The sequence below is a fragment of the Plectropomus leopardus genome, chromosome 2 (genome assembly GCF_008729295.1).
Source record: "Plectropomus leopardus isolate mb chromosome 2, YSFRI_Pleo_2.0, whole genome shotgun sequence".
In the NCBI taxonomy this organism is placed as follows: Eukaryota; Metazoa; Chordata; class Actinopteri; order Perciformes; family Serranidae; genus Plectropomus; species Plectropomus leopardus.
Genome location: NC_056464.1, coordinates 37,294,658 through 37,321,694, shown reverse-complemented (window position 1 = coordinate 37,321,694; position 27,037 = coordinate 37,294,658). Strand labels below are relative to the sequence as shown.

Here is a 27,037-nt window from a genome sequence, read left to right as displayed (position 1 = left end):
GATGATGATGATGATGATGATGATGATGCTGGGCCATTACACAATCAGGACACAGAACATATGGGTTCCAGCACGCGTGTTTGTGTTTGTGTGTGTGTGTGTGTATGTGTATGTGTGTGTGTGTGTGTGTGTGTGTGTGTGTGTGTGTGTGAGAGACCTCAGGGGGAATTGGGTGTACTGAATGTGTGAAATGGGCCGAGCACCGATGTGATGTTTGTGTGTCTGACTCCAGTGATTCCCTTTGCCATTTTATGACAACGATGATGATGAAGATGGGTCATTTTTACCAAACAACAGTGTATTTTGTCATCCAGCTCAAGTCACGTCTGCGCCACATCTGATGCTTATGTATCCGCTGTTTCCTCATATTCTCCCTCCTTTCCTGTCTCCTCATCTCCTGCTTCCTTTCCTCACTCACTGTCATCTGTCCTTCCTTTCACTGGTCTCTGCCTCTCTTACTCCCTCTCCCTCATTCTACATTCAAAAATAATTTACAGAGAGCGTTGTAATATTTATAATATCACTATAATGTATTCTTATTTTTCATTTTCCTCCTCTTCCCTCATTCGTCATCTTGCCTCAATCTCTCTCTTTTCACTTTCTTCCATCCTTTATCTGAAATGATTAGAGAAAGATAAATACACTCTGTTTCAACATATGCAACCTGCTGCTACTAATGGAAGAGAAATGACAGCCAGCATGTCCTGAAACGATGTTAAGTAGGAAAAATAGTTAGATGTGTGTTTCTATGTGTGTGTGTGTGTGTGTGTGTGTGTGTGTGTGTGGTACCTTCTCGTTTTTAACCGGCATCCCACGCTGTTTATAACCAGTTTTCTGCCCCTGTAAAGGGACTCAGTAACTCCCTTGGCCTCCCACACACAGTGACGCATCAACACACAAACGCACACACACTCTCGCACATAGGGAGTTCAGTTTGATGCGCTGTAAAGGCTTGTTTTCCTTTGTTTTGCATAGGAACATGTCAGGTAAATACATTTTTTATTATTATAAACCATTAGAAATAGATTTGATTCTTTCTTTTCTTCACTTTTTAGTTGTATGAAGTGGAATATGTGTTTGGATAAGTTTCACTGAAGCACTTAATGTGTTTCAGGTGCTACATTAAGCCTTAGGGGCTGTTTGGTGCGTTTTATGTGTTTTAAATTCTCTTTTTTAAAAAAATTATTTTGGCTGTGTTTATGCATGTGGCATACATTTTGGCAAGATTGTGTATTTTTGTTTAATCTTGGCATTTCAGCAGCTCTTCTCCTACAATAAGACTAAAATGCACTGGGTAAAAAAAAAAGTTAGATTCATACTGTTTAGTGCAAAAAATGCACCACTGAAACCCATTCAAACTGCAGTTGTTGATCCCACAGCCATCAAAGCATTAAAACACTCATTATTTTATTATTCATTATATTATTTTACTATTTTCCACTTGATTACTTTTTTTTAAAAACAATATTTGACATATGTAGAAAATGATATTTCCACTAGGTGCACTATCACAATCAGTGTTGCTGCAAATCGCTGACATATCCCAGGCTGCAATAATAATAATACAATTTTAAAAAATCAACTTTCCATGTAGTATACTGAAAATAATACACCCACCGCCCATATTAAATGAGCAATATGGGATAATTTAGAGCGATACAATATGATATGATTCAATGACTAGAATCGATATCGTATTTTTTTTTTGCAAAAAAATAGAGGAAAGAAAATGCCTATCTCTATGCAGTGGTAGTGGAGGTAAAACACTAGACAAGCATGACACACTGAACTACACAAACATTCAGTACAAGGCCTCTATTCAATGTGTGTGAAATAAATACCTGGATACTGGTGGAGTCAGGATTTAGCCTTTTTTTGCAAGGGAATCAGAGATAAATCAACATAATAAGTTAACACAACAATTAAATGGAAAATTGTCAGCTTTTTGATAATACACTGAAGAAAACATACCTATATTTTGTTCAATTTCTGCCAATATAGCCCCCTCTTACACACTGGTCCTTTAAAACACTTCAAACTCTCAGGTCAATTCAAAATAGATTTAACACTTTGTACAAAATCCTACTTTCACACTTCGCTTTAGTGACAAGTATGTAAGCGTGAATGTTCTTTGACTTCTGTTGTGAGAGACAAACTGTATTTTGAGCCTTTATTCGCTCAGCGCACGCTGACTTCACTTTAATATTCTAAACAGATCAACACTGCTGTGCAGATCCACCACAGCAGCTGGGGGTTAAATGCTGTGCTCAAAGGCACTTCAGTGGCTCATAGACGCAGTTGCTTCTGCTTCTGCAGCCTTTTGATGTTGACGGCTTTGGAAAATAAAAGCAAATTCTCAACAGTATTTGTGAAAACAGCTGGTCTCGTGTGGCAGTATGCGCCGGAGTGTTCGTTGCACTCACACTGTTGACCCACTTATTCTGATGTGTGTGAGTGTGTCTGTATGTGTTGACGTGGAAGACAGATTCATCAGGTTTCCTCTCGTGAACATATTGCTCCTCTCTGACCTCACAGCTGGGAAACAACGTGTGAAATGAGAGTCGTGTGCGTTTGTTATTGTATGGGAGACAATGTGTGAGTGATATTTCATATGGAAATGAGTCTTTGTGATAGTCACTTTCTGGTGTGTGTGTGTGTGTGTGTGTGTGTGTGTGTGTGTGAGAGAGTGTGTGTGTTTTACATATATGAATCAAAATGCACCTGTTTGCTGCTGTGCCTTACGTGTGAATGCACTTGCATGTATGTTTATTTTCTTCTGTTTGTACGTACATTGTAACACATGTGCTTCCCCCACCAAACCTGGAGATGGTTGTCATGGTGAGAAGAGTCTCTGGGTAACAAACTTCACACTTATCGTCTGTGTGTCGAGTCGATTCAAGTCAACTTTATTTAAAGAGAGAATTTTAAATGAAACAATAACTTGGCAGAGAACTTTACAGAGCAGCAAAGGACAGAAAAATAAACCTGTAGAAAATGTTGCAGTGGGCATGGTGTGTGTGTGTGTGTGTGTGTGAGAGAGAGAGAGTGTGTTGAAGTAATCTAGCCTGGGTCTCTAACCAGGTCTTTCCACAGTGAATCGGACTGATTACATTTCTTATTCACACCTGCATGCACGCGCACACACACACACCCGATTCACTGTGGAAAGACCTGGTTAGAGACCCAGGCTAGATTACTTCAACACACTCTCTCTCTCACACACACACACACACACACACATACACACACACACACACACACGCACACACACGCACACACACAAACTGTCATTTTACTCCAGCAATAAGACACACTCCCTTGCAGCCCCACAGTAATATAACTTCAACAATATCAATACACACAGACGCACAAATACAGTTCATACACACACTCTCTCTCTCACACATACACACACACACACACACACACACACACACACACACACACACACACACACACACACAAACACCACACAGTGCTGCTATAGATTAACTCCATTACTCCATTTAGTCAAGCTGGAAGAGAGATGGATTAATTCTCTAATACACACACACACACACACACACACACACACACACACTCACGTGCATATATATATATATATACTGTATATACACACGTGTGTGTGTGTGGGTATGAATATACATTCCTCCCTTTTCTTCTTCTTATTTTTGTTATGTGAATATACATATATGTATACAGATGAACTTTTGCAGAGGGGGACTGAACGGGCCGAACGAGCGAGTTGTGTAAAGGTATGGAAGTTTTATGGTTGAGAAACTGTAGATCCGAAGCAAACGGCTGTTTTAAAGGCAAAGGGAAGAGTTAAAAATATTCCCAATACAGTTTCCACTTAAACTGATATTGATTTTTGAAGTGGCTAAAATACATTTTGCTGCTGTCCCCATCCGCAGCATTGCTTAACCCTTTACAAACGGACCTCCTGTGGGAGGTCTTTGTTTGCAAGGTTATGTTTTAATGGAACTAAAATAAGCACCATAATAGCTAAAACAATCTCTCTTTTTGTTACAGAAAACTAAGGCTTCTCCATCACCATGTCATGACCTTAGGTTAACTTACTTTACATGCGGTGCAAATCTGGTATTTCACCACAGTTACGCCAGTATTTCTCCATAATGGCCACGGGAAATTGCTTTTTGCATATTCTTGTATATATACCTATCTAAAAAATACCCATAATAGCTAGAGCATTCATTATTTTTACAGCAAGAAGCTAAGACTTCACTCTTTCCTGTCATCACATCATTACCATATGTTACCTTGCCTTGGGTGCAGTACAAACATAATTTTCACCAGAATTTCTCTGGGGATTTCCCTGCAGGTGGCCGCAGGAGATTGTTTGCCTAATCATGTATATGTTGATCTAAAATTAAAAAGAAATTAAAGCCTGAACAGTCATTCATTTTGCTGGAAAAAGCTAAGGCCTCTGTGTTCAGTTGCATCATAGTTTACGCTCGTAATGACTTCATTGCGACTTGTTACCTGTGGTCCAAGAAGCTGTGTATGTATTACATCGAATGTGTATAGCTGCCTCATACAACCCCACTTAAAAAAAACACCCAAACTACTTTCCCTTTAAGGCTTTGGTATGTCTGCAGGAAATGACAATACATATCCTCATAAGTAAATCCGTGGATTTAAGGCTTCGAGTTTGTTCTTTGCTTCCTCTGCAAAGTCCTTCCTCTTCAAAAGTCACTGCACTGCCCTTTAAGCTCAAAATGCCATGACGTCCAGACAGCACTTTCTGCTAAAACGCATCAGTAACAGAATGAACAACTGAAAGACTTACATTTTATTTTATTTTTCCACCAGATTTTTCCTTTTTTTATTATTATTTTTTCACAGTTAGCAATGAAAGAAGAAATTACCCAAGAATTAGCAAAAAAAAAAAGAAAACTGTAAAAAGTTTAAGAGAACCCCCCCCCCCCCAAAAAAAAAAAAGAAATTAAAAAATACCAACAACCACCAACATGGAAATGACTTGGAAAAAATGCCTTTAAAAGGTTAAAATAATTTTGTAACATAATTGTAAATATATAATTGGGTTGTAAATAATAGCAAATTATTTGAAATAAAGTTTTTCCCAAGCTTTCCCTTTTTCCGCTACCCATTTTTCCCTACCGTTTTAAAAATAATTTTCTAAATTTAATAAGTTCTTGCAGTTTGTGAAACATCTGTTACCAAGTTGCTCATTGCCTTTCCACTGTGTTTTTGAAAGAAATCCCATCAGTTTGCTCAGAGTTTGCTTGTACAAGGCATCTAATAGCAGCAAAAGAAAAGTGATGTCGTTCCAGGTTCCAAAGGGTTAAAAGCAAAGATGTTTTATGAATCACTACATTAGATTTGATTTTGACTACCAATGGAGTGTAATGTAAAGGAATAAGGTGTATTCATCAGCTTATGTGCAGCCATAACACAACTAAGAAAAGCCATAAGAGATAAGAACCTCATACATAAAGTTTAAGAATCCAAATATATCCTTAAGCTGCTGTCCACCACACACACATTTTCTCTCTTTCATTCTACATTAATTCAGGACACTTTCACACCTCAGCAACAGAGCGAACACACACACACACACACACACACACACACACAAACACAGAACTGCACAGTCACACCTGCTTGATTCAGTATCTCTCCTCTCCCACTCTCTCGCCAAATAGTCTCCCAGTCACTTCAAACTCTCGTACTGGCTGATGGCAGTCAGCCAAATGGAGCCGGCCGACCCATAAAAGCTCCATCCTGTGCCATAAAGCAGAGACTAAAACACACTTAAACCGCGAGACGGTGGAGAAAATGTGTTTGACGTCGTGGTTCAGAACCCCTGGGGTGTGGATACATTAAGACGCTGATATACGGCTCTGGTGGATTAAAGAGCTTGAGTTGTTTTTGCTTTCTTTTTGTTGCATTAAGCATCCGCCGAATGGCGTGCAAACCCAGCCGACCGTTTCTGCAGCACAGGATTGTTTTAGAAAGACTGTACTGACAAACACTGCTTGCAGAAGATCTCGCTGCTGTGGAAAGTTGGAAGGAATCAATCAGGCAAAATTTTTACCACAGTCTTACTTTGACCTCCTGATCTGCTCCTAAACAGAAACGGCATTCAAACAAATCTAATCAGTTTTGCAACCTGCTGATCAAAAACAATGCATGAAGAGAAGAAAACAAACATGAATGTTATTTTTTAAAATTCAGTTTAAATGAAATTGTTGATGTAGAACACAAAGCATTTATATAAGCGTTATTTAACTGTAACTTCAGACCCCCTGCCTGTTAATTTTTATACTCTCACTTTGAAGAAAGAAAGTGAATTTGCTTACTTATATTTCAGAGTCATTGCCTTTTATTCAAGACATTAAATTCTGATAAAGTAATAATACACAACTCATGGCCCCCTAAACATTTTCTACTTAACAATAAAATCAAGCACTATACTTTTATTACACATAAGCTGACAGAGTATATAAAGCAGCATTAAAATAGGACTTCATAAAAGTGCCAGTGGAGGATCCCCCAACAGAGGTCCAAGCTAAGCCTCCAATGTTCTAAAATCTTAGAAACATCCCAAAATCCTTGAAATGTCCTAAAATCTTAGAAACGGCCTTAAAGCCAAGAAATGTCCCAAAATCCTAGAAATTTTCTAAAATTCTGGAAACATCCCAAAATTCAAGAAACACCCTGAAATCCTAGAAATGTCAAAAAATCCTGAAAATGTCCTTAAATCCTAGAAACGTGTAAGGGGCTGCTTTGACCGGCCCCTGGCCTTGTGTCATTTTGTGAAAGTGGCCCCCAAGCAAAGCAAGTTGAGTCTTCCTGCTTTAGTGTGTCCTCAAACATTCGTGAAATTGGGCAGAATCATTGGAAACCGTTAGAACCAGCTGTACAACACGCCTGATTAATGATGAATTAATACCATTCCACTGACTGTTTTTAATGGTTTGTTTCTTGGAAGCCTTTCTTTAAAACAATACCTGCAAGTATTGTTTTTGTAAGTAGAAGTCACTCTAAGGATCCTAATTTTAAACGTTCTGACCTTTCTCTTTCCGTTTCCTTGGCTACAGGTTCGTTCATGGTGGTGAACGCGTCGGGCCGGGCGTCGGGGCAGAAGGCTCACCTCTACATGCCCACCCTGAAGGAGAATGACACCCACTGCATCGACTTCCTGTACTCCCTGTCCAGCCGGGACGGAGCGAGCCCAGGAACGCTCAACGTCTATATCAAGGTGTGTGTGTGTTTGTGAGTGTGTGAGTTAGTGACTGACAGGGTGGGATGGAGTGACAGATGAAGAGGCTGATAGACTGAACAGATTAAACAGGTAAACAAACAAACAGACCTCTGTTCTCTGTCAAGGAGGGAGTCAGCTGGGGCATTGAGTGCTCAGGTGTGTGTGTGTGTGTTTGGCTTTTTGTGTGAGTATTCCCTTTTTTGCAGGGAAAAAGTGATGCTTGATATACTGCATTTGATAGTATTGATATTGAAGGAAAATTTTAAGTAAGCAGACGTATAATATGTTGTTTATTTACAAAAATCAATGGACACAAATGCATGTTTCGAATAGAAAATCATTAGGAACATGGCGCGTTTGTGTAAATGTACACGGACAGATTCTCTGTGTTGTCGGGCAGAGTGAATGTTTTATATCGTGGTCTGAAGGCGCTGATGGACAGGTGGGTGGAATAAAGAGCTGCAAAGGTTAGACTGCAGCTACAGATGGAGGTTATGGTGTTGAAAGTGCAAACCAGTGAACTCTGGGAATATAAAGATGGATGAAAGGAATGAAAAGATAAGACATGACATACAGAGATTGCCTGCGATCTGTGAGCAAGGGGATTAACAAATCACGGGTTTGGAGAACCAACGCGTGAAGTAATCGAAAAATTAATTATCTGATTAATGAGGAATAAATGTCAGAATATTGCGGAATCAAGAGTTAATTGGATAAATATAGTGATGATATTGTAACTACTGAGAACACCATCACTGAGAAGCCTTTAGAAGCAGAGGAATGCATCAAAATACTTTCATTTTTTGGTAGTTTAAATAAAGTGACAAGTGAAAAAGGGCATTTTGAAATATTGCTGAACAGGTTTACTGGGCCTAAATGGGGGCCCCTGGCCCTCACCAGAAAAATGTCACTCAATCAATATGTACAATCTTAGAAATATAGGTGTTAACTAATCATGATCATTTTTTTTCATATCAGTCAATATCGATATTTCAGACAAAAAGCTGAGAAAATTGCATTTTTGTAAAAAGAAAGTCATTTTTTAAGAGCAACATCAATTTCATATTTATATTTTTCCCCTTTTAACTTCTTATGTCAACTTGAAATGTACAAAAATAATGCTGAAAATAATAATCTGTTTGCGTTATAGTGGAACTATAGAGTGGAACCGCACAGCTACAGAACAGTCCCTAAGTAACGGCTTTGTTGTGATCTCTGCAGATTTACATGTTGTTCTGCTTGTTGTTGGAAGGAATCAAACATCAGAGATCAGTTTATTCTTTCAGAATAACCGAGCAGGAAACTCACTACACCTGAACTCAAACCGTGTCCACCGTGTCCTCTCATCATGTCCCCGTCACACTGAGCAGAAGGAGGGAGGGGGTAGACGGCTGCCGCCTACACCGGCGGAGAATGAGAGTGTAGCGGACACTGGCGGAGCACCAATGGAGAATGAGGATGGAGCGGACATTCGGAGACACCAGCGGAGAATGAGAACAGACGTTCGGCGACACGGGTTGAGACACCGGTGGAGGATGAGAGCGGAGCGGACACCAGTGGAGACCGCAGCGGAGAAGGCGGAAACACCTGAGGAGAAAGAGAGCGAAGCAGACATTCGGAGACACCAGCAGACACACCAGCAGAGAATGAGGACAGAGCGGACGTTCTGAGACACCGGCAGAGACACCGGCGGAGAATGAAGATGGAGTGGACATTCTGAGACACCGGCGGAGAATAAGAGCAAAGCGAACATTCGGAGACACTGGCGGAGACATCGGCGGAGAATGACAGCCGAGCAGACACCGGCGGAGACAGTGGTGCAGAATGGGAGCGGAGCAGACACCCTTGGAGACACTGGCGGTGACATCGGCAGAAACACCAGTGGAGAATGAAGACATAGCGGAGATTTGGAGACACCAGTAGAGACATTGGTGGAGACACCGGTGGAGACACTGTCGGTGGAGATACTGAGTGGAGTGGACATTTAGAGAACGTTGGAGAACCGATCAAGAACCCTTTCATGTTCCAAGGGTTCCGTTTAGAACTCACTAAGGGAGCCTCTAAAACTAGTAATTTGCTTCATTATCTATAGACCTCTCTGCCACTTACCATTGTTTAAGTTCTTGATGGAACGCATACTCTTTCAAAGAACCTTTTAATAACCGTTTTTGTCAGGATGAACCCTTTTGGAACCTTTATCCCTAAGAGTCTACTGACAAGGAAGAGATTCATGATGCCTACAAAGAGGTGCAAAGAAACTGCACAAGGGCCACAAAATAACCTCAAAATACAGACACAAAATTACCTAAATAAGACACAAAACAACTATAAAGAGACACAAAACCACAAAAAGATGCATTATGACTACAAAGAGATGCAAAACAAGGACGAAAAAAAGAGGCGAAACACCCGTAAAGCCTTTGTGTCCTGCTCCTGTGTAGGAGAGATGGTGGGGCCTTTCGCACATTTGTTCCCATATTTGTGTGATTGATAATCTGCCCCTGGCTTTTGATCATGGTTTTGAGGCTGAGTGTGGGTTTATGGGTAATGCAGTCAAAATGAAAAAAAGAGTGCCACCACCAATGTCCCTGACAGACAGTATCATCTCATTTATAGCAGTAATTGCAATTAATGCAATTATTAAATATTAAAATTGTAACATTTATTTTAGCTTAAGTTTCTCCAGTTTTACTTTCTGAAACATGAAGCTGCTGTGTTATAAGGTCCACCTTCTAAATCTCTTTTTATTATTTTCTGTCTCTTGTCCCCGTCTGCCTGCAGGTGAACGGAGGTGCTCAGGGTAACCCTGTATGGAACGCCTCTGATACTGTCACTGAAGGCTGGGTGAAGGCTGAGCTGGCCATTTCCACTTTCTGGCCCAACTCCTACCAGGTAACACACACACACACACGCTTTCTTCCTGTCTTTGCTGGCATGACACTTAACTGCAGTACAGACATGATGCACGGTGAAAACAATAATACAGTGGGCTATATTAAAATGACACAGAGAAGTAATGAGGCAAACTTTATTTCTCCAAACTTTATTTGCTTCCTGCTCCTCTTTGACCATCATCTCATTATCAAGCCAAAGAGAGTGAGCCAGAGATTAAACTCATCCTTTAATGTGACTGAGATGTATAATTACACTCCCCAATGTCATGTGCCAGGCAGATATTTAATATGCCAATATTTAATATTTCAACTGACCTGCCTGAGGCTGTTTGACTTTTTAATTGTTTCCACTCCAAAATTAAATATTTACTTGACTTTATGGACAGTGGAGTGTTTTTTTTGACAGTTGATGTGTGAAGGGTTCAATAAAAAGATTTTGTTTGGGGGGGGTACTCAGTTCCTTTACTTAAGTTAAAATACTATGTTTCTGTGTATTTATGTATCTCTCTATCTATGGAAAAAGAAAATATAAATATTTATCAAAATAGTTTTCAGTTAGCTAACTCATTAATCAGCTAAACATTTTTGCTGTGCTGATATAAACAATTGTGTAGTTTTATTTTTATCAAAAAATTTTTTTGCTTTTTTTCCCTTAACTTAAGTAAAAGTAGGCTACTAATAGTAAAAAAAACCCAAAACAAACAAATAAAAAACCAAAAACAAATGTATTTTATATAACTCTTTTATTCAAAATCTAAATTTGTAAAGAAACTAGAAACTAAAACTGCTCGATACATGTAACAAGTAAAGTATCTCCCCCTGAAAATGTAGTGAAGTAGAAGTTTTAATTGGCATGAAAAGACGATACTGGTAGAAATGTGAGGTACTTGTAGTTTATTTTAAAGAACAGTACCTGAGTAACCGTAGCCTGCATACTCATGTAACTTTCCAACACAGTTTATGCTATGAAAGGTTCATACACTGAAAAGCATTGTATCTTATGTCCTTATCTGCTGGTGGTACTGGTTATCGGCCAAATGAGTTTAAATATATCGGCAAAAAAATCCAATATTGTGCATCCCTATTTGGAGTTGCAGATTGAGTTTAGTCTCTTAACAAGAAGTAAGACGACCAACAGGTCTCTTTCCTTTGGTGTATTCCTTTAATGTAGAAACACAAAGAAGTTGCTGTTTAATGACTCTCATTTAATCTCTGTGTGTAGGTGTGTGTGTGTGTGTGTGTGTGTGTGTGTGTGTGTGTGTACACCGGTGTATTTAAGAAGCAGAGACATACCCTGCTGTGTTGTTTTATCGAGGTAGCACAAACGCGACTGTGTTTTACCTAATGACTGAGCTATGTTCAGTAAATGAAGGCACCCCTGTGTTGTGCACACAGATCTGAGGCACACAGGAAACCAAAGTGACACAAACGTGTGTGTCTGTGCAAGTGTGTGTGTTTCCCTCCCTAATGAGGAGTCACCTCCCATGGAGAAATGACATTTTCTTGTTCAAAAGGGACAAAAACATTGTCATAATAAAGTCCAAACCACTGGGTGGGCAATGAAAACTTTCAGGGTAACCTATCACTCTGTTTTGAACAGGCACATTTTTTAGCATCTATATGTGTTGCAGTGGATAGTGTGTTGTACCACTTAAGCTGGGAGATGAAATGGTTTTTTGGGGTTGAATATGCACTGTGACTAAAAGAAGAAAACCTTTTTTACTTTTCCCTCGTCGGCACAGATTTACAAGATGAAACGCAACATTTCTCACATTTTCATCGCGTTTTCCTAATTTGATGAGCGTCTGGTTTGTGGCCATGTAAACACAGTTTGAAATGCAAGATGGGAATTTTCTTTTTACTCACTGGACAAATCACTGCCAAAAACTTTGGATTCTTTTAAAGAGAAAAACATGGAGGAAAGTGAGTGAAGCGGCCAGCATTGAGATGGAAGGCTCACATATCCTCATTTCGCCTTCACTGGGTAGTTAAAACAGAGAAAGGCAGGATGGTAGAAAGGAGTGTAACATATGATGAGGGTCCTATAATTTGAAAGGGTCATTTAACTTATTTTACACAAAAACAAAGAAAGCAAACTAATGTCCAGATATGGGTAGTAACCTGTTACAAGTAAAGCAGGAGTAAAAAAAGTAGATTTTTTTTAACGAAACAAATACTTCTCATGTTTATCCCATCTCATTTGAGCATATGTTTCTCGGATTTTAGGACATGTTTAGGATTTAAGGACTTTTCTAGGATTGTAGGATGTTTCTAGGATTTTAGGACATTTTAAGACTTTTGGACATTCCTTGGATTTTAGGACATTTCTAGGATTTTAGGATGGATCTAGGATTTAAGAGAGTTTATAAATTTCACTTTACTTTACTGTGAATTAGAAAATGGTTGGGGGTTGCCTGGCACCCTATCAGAGGCCAGATTTGGCCCGTGGGCCCTAGTTTGAGTGTCACTGGTATAGGCTTTCCTTATTTGTTTAAATAATTGAGTTGCTTATCAGACGTGCTGTTCTTTTTATTGCTTGCACAGGCCTGCGCAGAAAGTAACTTGTGTCTTGAGTAGTTTATTAACTGGGTACGTTTTTACTTTTACTTGAGTAGATTCCTCTTATGGTAATCTCTACTTTTACATGAGTCATTTCTTATGGGAGTAATCGTACTTTTACTTGAATATAGACTTTCAGTACTCTACCCCCCACCGCTAGTGTCTCTGACATCTAGAAACTTGACATGCATGCCAGAGAGAGGGATTTATTTTTTGAAGGAAAGGAAGTTAAGTTCCCACTTCCCAGAAGTCTTTAGTATTCAGGCCGAGTCCCAACTTATACTGTTGAGGATCCTGACAAGTAAAGCACAGAGGTATATGTGTGTGTGTGTGTGTGTGTGTATGTATGTGTGTCCCCCCGCAGTGTGTGTGTGTCCGCAGTGTGTGTTTGTGTATGAGTATATACGCATGGGTCAGGAGTGCATGGCCCCTTGACAGCCCTGCTGACTGCCTGTCACTCTGAGAGTGCTAAAAGTTGGTGGTAAAGAAAATCTGAGAGCGGGAAAAATGGAGAAGTGATATGATGTGAGAAAAGTGGACAAAGACACAAAAGAGGAATTACAAGAAGAAGGGAAAGAAAAAAATACAAAGAGAGGAAGACAAAGAGTGACATGGCTGAAAGGAAACAGAGAGAAAAAGAAATTAGAGGAACGGAGAGAGATCAAGAAGAGCCGAGGTCTGGGTGAAAAAAGACGAGAGAAAAAAGATGAAGAGGAGGAGGATGAGAGAGGGAAAGACGAGGGGAATGAAGAGGATGCTGTGTATGTGGTTGGCATACGGATGGAGACAGAAGGATGAAGTGAAGAGAGGAATAGTTGCTGACTTTCAGTGGAAAATTCCCCTGGGGTTTCCATATGAGCTTCACAGGGGAGTCAAGATGTTGCAGTTTGTGAAAGAAAGAGAGATTTTTTTTAAGTTTCATTACTTGCAGAGAAAAATGTGGCTCAACTTGATTCTTTCTTTCTTTCTGTTTTTCCGCCCTTTCCCTCTCAGGTGATATTCGAAGCGGTTTCAGTTCAAGGCCATCCTGGTTTCATCGCCATCGACGACATTCGAGTTCTGGCTCACCCCTGCCGTAAGTGACTGTGTGTGCATGTGCGTTTGTGTGTGTGTCTCGTTATGGTTGACCCTGCACAACTGTAGCCCCACTGAGCATCATCTGTTTTATAGCTATCTCACACACACACACACACACACACACACACACACACAGGAGGCTGTGTGAAGGACAGATTGTGAGGATTGCAGACAGATTGCAGAGAGCCAGGAAGAAGGTCCAAATTCAGGGTCTTCATCACTCAAATCTGACAGAAACACTTTGCTTCACAAAACTCCAGACTGCTTACTGCAACACTCTGTGGCCTACTTACCTCCCTCCGTCTACTCGCTGTTAAACTAAATTCTCTCCATCTTTACTTATTGGCACTTTGTGAGGTGTTTATATATATGTATATATATACACACACAGTAAATATACAAGTATTTACATTTCTTCAGTTCAACATCACTGGCATTATACAGTATGAGACCACAACAAAACATGATGTTGATATTGAATCTTGTGACAAGTTTGAAAAAGTATGTAAATGATAGTTTATAAGTTTTTAAAGCATAGTAATTAGATTTTTTGTTCGCTTCATTCTTCATGTTTGTTCTAGCATTATTTTGGATCAGTTTTTCATGTACAGTCTCTAGTTGGTCTCCTTTTTTTTCTCAGTGTCACATGTGACAAGTTGAAAGTGAGACCAGGTTGCGCTTGTCTTCACTTCAGGCTTTTTTTGGTCTGCTTGCTGTTTCTTTCTCTCTGAACTGCTGGCACAGAACACTTGGCTCATCTGTGCTAATCACTAATCAGATTCGTCAAAGCGCCTGAGCCAATGGTGAAAGACAAGAAGAGAGTCGAGGCATTCACTATGGTGCAAAGAAAAATAAACTAAACAGTAAAGGTTAGAGGGAACGTAAAGACCGGGAGGAGAGAGAAGATTGTTCTAGAAAGGAAACATGACTAAAAAAAACTCCTGAAATTCATATCTAAGTTCTTTTCATTTGTAAGAACCCGACCATTAGCGTCAGGGCGAATTATCATTGTTAAATGATCGATGCGTACTCCGTTAGGCTTATCTCTGTCTGCAGACAGGCAAAATGAAATTAACCATACGCTGGCTGGTCTCAATGCCAGACCAAAGTCACCCAGTGTCTGCAGTCTGTCTCATTGTCTGCCTGCTCATCTGTCTCATAGCCATCCCGTGAATATCTCTGCCTCACTCCAGACAGCAACATTAAGCCTTGTTTGATGTGGATTACTATTGTTGTGGTTTTCTTGCAAGCGTTGTTTCGTATTACCAGTGGCATCTGCTATTATAATCCAGCCTGGATCTGCTATGTCTTTAAAAACAAGATGGCATCTCTCAGTGGCCCTCGGGGTGCTTTAATACATAATTATGGAACTTTTGTTAGTTCAAAAAGCTCGACGACCTATTCAGACTGAATGCATTTTACCTCGAGATGCCTCTGAAGTACTCTCAAGTTTCAAAGATAAAACTTTTGATTTTATAAATAAGAATGAGATGAACTAAAAAAGCTTGAGTCTGAATGGTTTAGTGCACCGAGGTTTTCTAAAAATGTCGCTGAAAGAAAATCTTTATCCCGTGTAAAAAGGTCCTCAACAATTCATATTTTGAATAGTGTTTGTGCAACTAAAAAAGCCTTTTAATCTCTTCACCGGAATAGTCTGCCTAAATCTTTACACAGTGTCTGTTTTCTGTGTGTGTTGCAGGTAAAGCGCCTCATTTTCTGCGTCTGCAGAATGTGGAGGTGAACGTGGGTCAGAACGCTACGTTTCAGTGTACTGCCGGAGGGAAATGGTCTCAGCACGATAAACTCTGGCTACAGGTTAGTACCTTCTCATCAGTGTGCATGAATGATATCAGCAGCAGTACATGTAGAGCTCGTGTAAAAGAGGGTCACAATACCGTAAATGTCCACATACTGTACTCCAAAACTGTGATAACTGATAAGTAATTGTGTTTTTTAGTTGCAGGTTTTCAATGTTTTTTGTGGAAATAAATGTTGAATGTAATGCTGCGCTGAGGTCCAGTAAGAAATACTTGCACAGATAAATTTATTGAAAAATGTAGTTATTAGTGTAGATTTACTTACATTTTTAAAAGTAATAATAATAGATTGGATAAAATAATGGACATTGTAACAATGACTTAATCCAATGGTATTTTGGATACCAGTTTGGTTAGCACAGTGCATTTACATCATAAGTTAACCAATAATGCTAATACTAACTTTCTGAATCAAAAAATAGGCTTAGGTATACTTACCTGGAAAAACTATTAAACTTTTTGGAGGATCGTTTAGTACAACCCAACGCTTAACAAGACTTTTTTTACACAACCAAAATGTTGCAGTTAACTTTCATGAACAAAATCACTGAAATTGTGACAGCTACGACTTTTTACGACTTTACTCTGTGAATCTGGGGTAACGTCATGGTTACGCTGCTTAACCAACATTGTCTCAGTTTATAATTTTTGAGTCAATTTAATTTATGTATTTATTTCTTAGAGACAGTGCATATTAGTATTGATTATTAATTTTTCATGAACGCTAACAAAATGAACTCAGGGTGCTATCGCTATCAATTTCATGTTTTAATTCAACACTTTTTAGATCACTTATTTTTGGCATCTCTGTGAGGCAAAATCATAATCAAGATTGCCTATCGGCATCATCATAAATGTCAAAAGAATGCAGTCTGTCACGCAGAATGCACGGCCGGGTATCTAACGAAGAAAGTGGTTATCATTACCATCAAAAAAGCCTTTCTTCAAAAAAATGCGTCGTTTTGCCATGTCATTGGCTGAGTTAAGAACGACTTTACATCTAGGAGGGGGAAGGTGTAAATTTTAAGTTATATCTTAGCCTTTTGTTAGGACTAACTTGTATGGTGCAACAACCTAAAGCGAGTTATCACGTGAATCACCCCCAACGTTGTAGATTAAGCCACGATCGAACTTACGCACAGCTGGTGCAACAGGCTGCAGAACTTTACGTGAGGTTTTATGATTTTATTGAACTCCTGCAAGCCAATTGCAAACAACAACAAGCTAATTATCCACGCAACATTATGTTGAATATTCTGCAATAAATAATATATTTTATAAAGTAGACCACTGTAGGAAATACAGCTATGATTTATGTATACCATTTTATTGAGAAAATAAAATACTTAAAAAAAGGAAAGCAGATTGTGGCAAATATCCCCAGCCTTCCCAGCTCCATTCCAGGATTGATTAAAGTCCTTGTTCCGCTCTGCACTGATGACTCCATCTCTGCACAAGTGACGTGTGTGTGTGTGTGTGTGCGTGTGTGTGTGTGTGTCGTGTGCATTCATGCTTATATACTCATTCTAGTTTACATGTGCACTGGCAAGCTCGCATGTTTTCACTGCACATGGGTGTATACTGCCGAGAACGCTGCTGTGTACAGTAATGACATTTGCAATGGAGAGCAGTGACCCTCCTGACTGGAGGTCTGTTGGGGAAAGCATGTTCCTCCAAATTGGCACATAATACAGCAGTGGTAAAGGAGATTGGATCTGGAGACATGGGGATCATATGCAAAGCAGCGCGGTTTTGAGTTTCATGTCTGACTTGCTCTGTTCAAATTGCTTCTGTTTCCTGCCAGGTCTTTGATATCAGTATGGGGTCCTCTCTGTGTTATTTGCTGATGCACGACTCTCAAAATCACTGTAAATTGGTGGAATTTAACAAACAACTAAAAATACTTCATAAACTGTTAGAGCAACACTCGGTGGTTAAGGTTACACTTGCCTTTTCACTGGATTTTCTTCCTCATGATCAGATGCACATAATCATGCAAGGCCTGATTATGTGCATCTGATCATCCATTGTATTATTTCTGGGTTTCATTCTGGGCTTTTGCCTTAAAATTTGTATTTTTTACTATTTTCTACCTGATGATGTCATTTTACCATATTTGGCAAATGGAGAAAATACATGCTACTTCCTCTAGGTGCACTGTCACAATCAATGTTGCAGCAAATATTGCTGTTAAAATCAGAAAAAAAATCTACTTTGCATGTAGTATATTGAACATTTTTCATTTTTTTCATTTATAAACATAGTGGCATCATGACAAATTGTCATTTAAAGGGTTAAATTTCTGAAAATTAATGAATATTTGATATTTATGATTAGGACTATTGTTGGTTAAAAAATTAACTCAATTAAAGTAGAAAATGATATTAATGTATAATATTTTTTAAAGCTTGCTTTTGAAAAGCACATTTTGTGCACAGAGTGATACGACTATGCGTAATATGATAGCGGGCCCTAAGGGTTAAACACTTGATACTTCCATGCAACATTTGTGTTTGTATTAATGATCAGATCATAATTCCCCTGCACAATCTTATCAGTTAAATTTACATTTGATGCAAGAAAGATGCCTCTCTTTTTATTTATGTTCCACCCCTGTAAGAAGACAGCAGCCATCCTGAGCTCTTAAAACAGAGATTGTGTTTCAAAACCATACTCAGCACCAGCTAGAACCAGTCCCACCTTTAGTGGGGTTAAATGGTATTGAGGACTCCAACCTTAGGCTTAGGGGAGCCGATGCAAAAATCTTTGGTTGACCCTTAAATGGGATCAATTGCAGCAATTTACTTACTGACATATATCACTGACAGTACAAGTTTTTATATATTTACATGATAATACATTTATTCTTACCATTAAATCACCTTTCAAGAGGAAGTATTCAAACTGCAGTTATTGTAAAAATGGTGCAGTTGAAACATGCACAGACATGCTATAGTGTAAGGGTAAAAGGCGGACTGCAACTATGTTCAAATGCACCAAAATCAATCCATGCTATGTTATCTGGAAACTCCAAAGTCAGTCAAAATAGTATATTTGTAAATGTCTGTACACTCCTTCCCTCAGCAGAGTTGGAATTGCATTACTTGGGTAAGAGTGTAAAATTTAGACTCTTGTGGATACAATGAGCCAAATGTTGTTCATGTGTGATGATGTTAGTCCCTGTTGATATTGGAGCTAAGGGTGTTTGGTGGTGGTGCTGGAGTGAGTGAATGAGGATCCCAATTTGAAAAATATCGTCCCCCTTTCTGAAGCTCCTGTAGGCTCACCTGAGAACATGCTACAAGGTTTTTGCCAATTATTGACTGCTCTTGTCATTCTCGTTATGCAGCAGTGGAACGGTAGGGACACGGCACTGATGGTGACCAGGGTGGTGAACCACCGACGTTTCTCAGCGACCGTCAGCGTTGGCGACACATCGCAGCGCAGCACCAGTCGCTACCGCTGTGTCATCCGATCCGACGGCGGGTCCGGGGTGTCCAACTACGCCGACCTCATTGTCAAAGGTAGGTTCTGCTGTTCATCTTCCTTCACACGAATAACAAGTGAGAAGGTAAACTCCCTTAAAACCTGAGTGTTTGTGATGAATTTCAATGGCTGGAAGAAGAGCGACGCTTGACAAATCTGATCAGTGTGGATGAAGGAAAGTGGGACAACTTCTTTAATGTAGAGAAAGTGAGAAACAAGCCTGGGTTGTGGTTCAGTGTGTGTGTGTGTGTGTGTGTGTGTGTGTGTGTGTGTGTGTGTGTGTGTGTTTGGCTGTTGCTCATTAGTGCTGTGAGAATGCTGAGGACAGAATACTGAACAGACTTCAGAGCAGTGACTAGAACTCACAATGAGCCCCTTTTCACTCCATTTCTGTCTGTCTCTGTCAGTCTTTCACTTCATTTTCTTTCTTCTTCTGCGATGTTCCTTTCCTCTCCTTTCTCTCAAGGTTTAGAATAGACAGCAAAAATTGTTTGTTCATTAAAAATTAATTTTAAAGCCTTTTTAAAAATTCTATAAGAATATTTTTGGAGGTTCCAATTTCTTCCAGTGCAGCTGTAGTTTAGCAGGAATACAGAAAAATTTGGGTTATCTCACACCCCCATCCACTCTTTGGCCTGTCCAGTGTCGTGTTCTTAGTTTCCATGTCTTCAAACCGACAGAACTCTATTTTAAATTCCTCTGAAGACTCCAACGTTTCCAGAGATGCCAAAACCTCACAGAAATATGTATAACACGTTACACTGGTAATCCATTTTCAATGGGGTTGCAATAAAAAACACGTTGTGTTTCAAACAGTAAGTGTGCTTCACTTTCACTGAAGTGCACAAACAAGCAGAGAATACATGATGGAAATGCTTCACTGGCAAAAAATTATTTGGGTTATTTGGGTCTAAGCCAGTGACACTCAACTTATGGCCTGAGGGACAGATCTGGGCCCCAATATGGCGCTCGGTGGCCCCCCAACCATTTTCTAACAAACAATAAAAAAAATATATATTTTTTTTACTTTTAGTTTGTATAAATTCCCAGAGTGCATAAAAAACATCAAAATAGTGCTTGTTTATCCAACACATTGCCAGTGGAGGATCCTCCATACCCCCTGACAGAAGTCCGAGCTAAGCCTAATGTCCTAAAGTCCTAGAAATGTCCTAGAAATGTCCTAAAATCTTAGAATTGTCCAAAAATACTGGAAATGTACTAAAATCTGAGAAATGTCTTAAAATTTTGGAAACATGTATGCAGCTGCTGTGATGGGCCCCTGGCCTCCTGTCATCTTGCAAAAGTGTCCCCCTTTGCAAATCAAGTTGAGTATCTCTGGTCTGAGCTGTTAAATTCACAGTAATACTAATCAAAAGCAGCAACTTGATTAAAAACAACAGCTCTTCTTCTTTTCTCCTGCCTGTCCTTTCTTTCCTCTCCTTCATTGCTCTTGTTTCACCCCTCCTCACCTCATGTTTTCTCTTGTATTTATCTGCGCCGCTCGACAAATCCCCTCGTCGAGGACATTCAAATCCTCTAATGCGATCTACTCAGCTCTGCCCTCACATTCAATAAAGGGCAGAAAATATTAAGAATTCTCTGTGATTTTCCATCCCACTCTCCGTCTCATGGTTCATGTAAACAACAGGAAATACAGCGCTGTCCTGCTGAGAGGGATATTGATGTGCTGAGGAGGTTGGATAATGTTGTTGCGCGGCCTTTGATAGAGTTATAGCATCGCAGCTATCCGTTGTTGTCAGAAATAATTACATTTCTTTACCTGTTTCCTGGTCTCTTTCTGTTGCACTCTGTGTGTTTTGAATTCTTTCTTTAGTCACGCCTCACTATCAGCTCATGACGTTTTCTATTGACCAAATGTTAGTGTAAGATCAGTAAACAGATTTAATAAAGGTCATAGCTATTGGTAAACATAATGGTTGCTGAAACATAAGCAGTATGTTGCCTAAAATGTTACTCCAATGTTACATCGGAGCAGTCAGTCCGTGAATGTCTGATTTAGCCCGTATGTAAACAGGACAGGTCATTGTCCAAAGAATTTACAGCCAGCATGTAGGAGTGCTGATCACATTTCTGTCTGGTATTCCAGAAGAATGCAAACATTCGGGGTGAATTAAAGGGGTAGGTAGTTTAAACGAAGATACCACTGAAAATGTTTTGTTTTGAGAATATTTGTCGTCAAGGGCTGTTGCCAAAAATGTAAGACAATTCAAGGAACGTATTGAATCTACCCGTGGGACTCGTTTAGGCTAAAGAAATAGTCAGTCCTCTTGCTGATGGTTTTGTTGTTTACCTTTGTAGGTCATAAAGAGGCATCAGTGTGAGATTGAGACCTTGTCATAGCCAGTTAAAAACTCAGTGTAGCTGTTTTTACTGTATGTTACAGAGATAACACAGAGCTCACTTTATATTCAGTGGTAATAGTTAGCGCTGGGCAGCCTACTTGTATACTTGCATGTTTGCAAAGGGCAAAACAATCGACCATGGCCACTGATGTTTTCCCTGTCTTGTATCCTTTAATACATAATCCAACCAGCAGAAAAACACCTCCCAAGAACTCTGTATGTATTCTCTTTTTAGGTGTCCTTGACCGAGACACAGACGCGCCATGTGCTCAGTCACTGTAAAGCTGAGTTTATGCTTGGTTGCTTGACATTCTCCGGGGTTGTCTTTTGACAACATTTCTGCGCTGCACCTCGACCCAAATTTATACCTCGGGAACAAAGATAGAAACACAGAAGAATTGTTTTAAAGTTAAAGTATAACATACCAACAGACACTTTATTTATCAGTATATGCAGTGATTTTTTTTACAATAAAGTGCTTACAGTGAAGTTTAAAATAGATGTCTGAGATACATTTCTAAGATTATTTTTATTTCTATTAAACATAAATAAATATCCTTGTGTGGTGCAAGTGGGAATTGAAGTGTTTGTTTTTTAATGGAATTTTAAATTGCATTACTGAAATGCATTTAAATGTAGAGTCGCGCCAGCCTAAATTATGTTCTCAATGCATATTTGGTACGAATTATGCTGTTAACCTTATTTGGTATGAAGGATGTTTTAATCTTGAGGGAGACTGGAGTGTGTGTGTGTGTGTGTGTGTGTGTGTGTGTGTGTGTGTGTGTGTGTGTGTGTGTGTGTGTGTGTGTGTGCGCGCGTGCGTGCGTGTGTGTGTCTGTGTGTGTGTGTGTGTTTGTTTGTGTGAGTGTGTGTGTGTGTGTGTGTGTGTGTGTGTGTGAGTGCGTGTTTTGATTAGATGATAGTCCAGGGACTGAAACTGTCATTACCATCTGTTAGCAGAACACAGAGACTGCACTCCTGAGATCGCCCAAATATGTGCGTGTTCCTCAGCCTGCTGAATGTGTCTTTTGGTGTGTGTATGTGTTCCAGTGTCTGTCCTCTGTCTGTGTGTGTGTATGTCTGTGTGTGTGTGAAGCTCAGGTGCTGTCAGCCATGCACTGCGCCAGGGGAATAACCCAAGCCAACACAGTGAACAAGAGCTGCAATATTACACATGCACATCCCTGAGTACCTCTCTCTGACACCCTTTGTGTGTGCAGTGTGTGTGTGTGTGTGTGTGTGTGTGTGTGTTTGTGTGTGTGAAATGTATGTGTAATTTGTGTATATGAGTTATTGTCCTTGATGTGTGTGTTTTTGAGTTTCCTCATTCTATTCATTCATGTGTGGTGGGATCATCTGCACGCAGCTTAATTTGTCTCTGGGTGTGTGTATCTGCATGGCTTTTCATTTATGTTTTCATGTGTGAGGTGTCACGGTTATTGTGTGTCCAAATTAATCTCTGTGTGTGTGTGTGTGTGTGTGTGTGTGTGTGTGTGTATTTGTCTGTTCTCCTGGGCTGCTAAGTGAAATCGGGGTTAATTAGTGTGTTGTTCAGCCAGGTGTGACCGCAGGAATCCAGAGAGAGACGCTTCCCCTGTTGCAGTGCCCTCTGTGTGCACTGTGCATGACTGTGTGTTTGTCCCATGTGCTCATGCATGCATGTCAATCTGTGACACGATGCTGCGGGCCGGCTGAACAGATGATGTCTTCCTTGCTGACTAACATAAAAAAGACAACTGAAATTACATATTTGGAATTAAACTAGCTGCCCTCTGATGTGTTAAAGCAGAGTTAGAAAAAATCCCACCTTTTTGAAATCAGTAATATGTCAGTAGAATGACACTCATTCAAAAGAGTACAGACATTTTAATTTAAGTGTCTTAATAACTCTGATGGCACAAGTTTCAGCTTAAAAAAGAAAAAAAAAGTGCAGTCAAAGTGCTGAATTTGGCTTTTTTTCTCTGCATTTCTGGGTTGAAATTGTATGCACTGCTTTTTGCTGCAGTGTCTTTTTTGATAGTACCACTGAGAAAAACAAAATAAGAAATGTTCTGAGTCCAGCCTACACATGGTGGCTTTAAGTAAAAGTATACAATCATTGAAAATACAACATAATTATGTATCTGAAAAAACTAATTATGTGACTTTTTATGCATAACAGTCTGTATGTTTTCCATCGGCAGCCTTCATACAAGTGGGTAGCACAAAGCATATTATATCTCCTCTGGACCATACGTTTAATTCCCAATGATTAGCATCAAAATAACAATCTCAAAGAATTAGGAAACATAACAACTTCGACGACAAATGAAACTGAAATTTTAAAAAAGTATAGTACAATTTCTATTTTTACACAATCTTTTGTTAGAATCCTTAATACTTTATATTGAACCTTGAAGAAAAAGAGTTATATAGTTTATATATAGCTTTTATAGTTTCTACTTTCGCTCTTGCCGATGCACAAGTGAAAAAAGCAATGGAGGTCAAAAGGCAGAAAGGAGAGATATTAGTTGCGTATTAAATACAAGCTCAACTTCACACCTCTCTTTATATCTCTCCATCATTCAGTGGCCACTCTGTCACATCTCCTCACATCCCCATTCTCCTTGTATTCACGCCTCCCCCTCGCTTCACACCTCCCTTTAAGTTCATACTGTATATGCTAAAGAACACACGCAGCACCGGGGTTTGTTTTGAACATGTTCTTCCTTCACTTTGTGTAAATGACACAACAGATAGAAAAACATCACTTCTACATGAATAAATGGGAGAGAAAGAGTAATTATTTGCCATTGTGTAAATAGAGAATAAAAGGAGAACAAAAGAGGATTATGAAGAGTTTCTCTTAAAGAAGGTTGAAATAATAATGTTTTCGTTTGAAAAACTCAGAAAACAATCCACTGATATATGTGCTCATACACACATGTGAACACACACAGTGTCCGGTTTGACCGGACAATAAAGGATGTCCTTGAAGAACATGTTAGTGAAAATGACTTAATACAATACACACACACACACACAGACACACAGACACACAGACACACACACACAGATGTTTCTCTCTGCTCCTGTGCGTTTCTCATTTGTATGGTTGTAGAACAGATGCAGTAAGAGCCCCAGGGCAACAAGGTCTCACCATACCCCCGGCTGTGCTTGTGTGTGTGGGTGTGAGAGAGTGTGTGTACGTGTCACAGAGTGTGCAAGCTCGCATGCTGACATGTCTGTGTCTTGGGGAGTATGAATGTAGGCTGTGTATCTGCATTTTTGTGTGTGGGTATGTTGTGTATAGGTCCCAGTGTATGTGTGTGTGTGCTGTCTGTCACAGATAAGACTCAGCAGGGCGTAGCAGAGATGCAGGAGAGCCACTGTCAGCCGGTGCCCTGTGGACACCATGTAGAGTGTGTGTGTGTGTGTGTGTGTGTGTGTGTGTGTGTGTGTGTCAGGAACACTGCTACATCTGAGCTTCCCTGGGTGGTCATAAAGCTGATTGTAGTCCAAGAATTAGACCCAGAAGTACCACCGCAGTGTGTTAGTGTCTGTGTTTGCATATGTGTGTGTGTCCATAGAGCTTTCTGTTTCCCAAAGCTCATTCCCGGCATCTTCTATCTGTCTGTCCCCTGATAAGGAAATCAATAGGAGCGTGGACAGCTCAGCCCTATGTGTCAGATCTGTGGAAGCCCACAGACGCAATGAACTCTCACTGGGTGTGAACGCAACACAACTGCCAATTTATAAAAATAACTGCTTAAAAAGTCTTTGACTTTCAAGTGCAGTAGCTTTTTTTCCAAAATGAGATATCAAACATTTGAAAAGGCACACTTAAGAGACGTCAAACATCCAAAGAAAAGTCGCAGGTACCTTTACCGAGCAGCTGGCAGTTGTAGCGTAATACTTAGATAAATGATTCCACCTTGTTTCAAGCTCAAGTTATCTTGTAGTTATCAAAGTACAGAAAGTTCTCTAATAAAGGCTGGTATTCAAGTAATGAAAGAAAAAAGGGCAAAGTGCAACAAATTTCAAACAGTTAGTGGGTGTGAACAGTGTTCCTGTCAAAAAGAGTCAAAATAACAGAAATGAAAACGACAAAAGAGTTTTGTACTGAGGAAATGTGTGCTTTTTTTAGGCAAAGAATACAGGTGAACCCCCGTCCAAGGCTGAGTGGGAGCACATGCAAAAGTCTATTACCGCTTTTACAGAGAATGCACTACAGGGTCGCAACAAAGTCCCCTCTTTATACCACCCCTGCATTTTTACATAGAGCCAAACAACAACGGCATCATTCTGCTCTGCAGTGTGTTATTATGCACTGCATCGTGGCAGCCCACAATCAAAAGAGGCACGACCAGCGTGACATGTAACACAAAAGCATCGGTTTTAGTGTGACATATAATATGTGTATCAGCAACATGTTTTAATCAATAATAAATGCATAAAATGTCAGTCATAATCATTTACCTTCCTGATTACAGGGCAGATGCTCATGTCCTCTACTCTGAGGAAGAGGAGCTCCTGAATCTGATTGTTTTTCCCGTTTGCAGATATTTGCAGCCTGTGTTCTTCTTTGAATTAACTGTTTGATGGTGTAGTCGCCAGCAATGTACGAAGTTGCAGTTGTTTTTATGTGTGATGATTTTAATCCCCATAGTAAGACCATTTGAAATTGCCCACGTTTATATTAGAGCTCAGGTGTGTTGGTGGTGCTGGAGTGAGTGTGGATGAGGTGCCCAGTTTGAAAAAATTTGTCTCTCTGACAATATTTCCTAATGGCTGAAAAAATTCAAGCTCTGCTCATGATATTTTATTTGACATCTCCTAAAAATAAAAATATAGACCATGTTGGTTACTCGTACAACATGGATTGAAGTGACTGTGATTTGGTGAGACACTTGCACCTATAAGGATAAAATGATGATGCAAAGCTATGAAATATACACAGAATTAGACACAGGGAAAAAATATCATCAATGAACGATTGTTCATGAATTGATGAAACTTTCATTTAAGTTTTATGAAGATTTGCTCCTTGAGCATTTTATGTGAAAACCTGTGCAAGTCTGTTTATCTGCCTACATCAGCCAGTGTGTGTTTTTCTGTGTGTGTGTGAAGGGAAGCATACACCCGTACAGCGTACACTCCACCTGACTCTTTAACCATGTCCTGAGGGCTTGCCTTAGGGGATAAGTGTGTGTATGTGTGTGTGTTGTGTTGTGCATACCGGCCAGTTTGTCATGCCGTTGGTATTCCATGTCCATTGCTCTTTCATGTGCAGCGGGCTGTGTGTGCATGTGCTTCTCTGTGTGTGTGTGTGTGTGTGTGTGTGTGTGTGTGTGTGTGTGTGTGTCAGAGAAACTGGACACTTCACACAGAATTTCTGAGGAGAAATATAAGTAATGCATGAACAGGTACAGTGAGGAGAAGGAGGAGGAGGACTGGAGGTGAGAAAAGGAAAAGAAAAAGGTAGAGAGGAAGTAGAAAGAGGGTCAGTGAGAACTGCGGGGAGCAGCGAGGAGACGATGCTGTGAGGAGGTGAAAAGTTGAAACCAAAGACAGGGGAGCAGGAGATGATAGTGAGGAAGTAAAGAAAAGAGG

At 39.8% G+C, this 27,037-nt stretch overlaps 1 protein-coding gene across 1 annotated transcript in view; it reads left to right on the top strand.

Moving 5' to 3' along the window:
• ptprt (protein tyrosine phosphatase receptor type T) overlaps positions 1-27,037 on the top strand; it is a 436,976-nt gene that overhangs the window by 93,990 nt on the left and 315,949 nt on the right. The window contains exons 3-7 of the mRNA XM_042510188.1: positions 7,086-7,246; positions 10,031-10,141; positions 13,696-13,777; positions 15,479-15,594; positions 18,946-19,120. Of these exons, the coding sequence (XP_042366122.1) occupies positions 7,086-7,246; positions 10,031-10,141; positions 13,696-13,777; positions 15,479-15,594; positions 18,946-19,120 (645 nt within the window). The remainder of the gene's footprint in view (positions 1-7,085; positions 7,247-10,030; positions 10,142-13,695; positions 13,778-15,478; positions 15,595-18,945; positions 19,121-27,037) is intronic.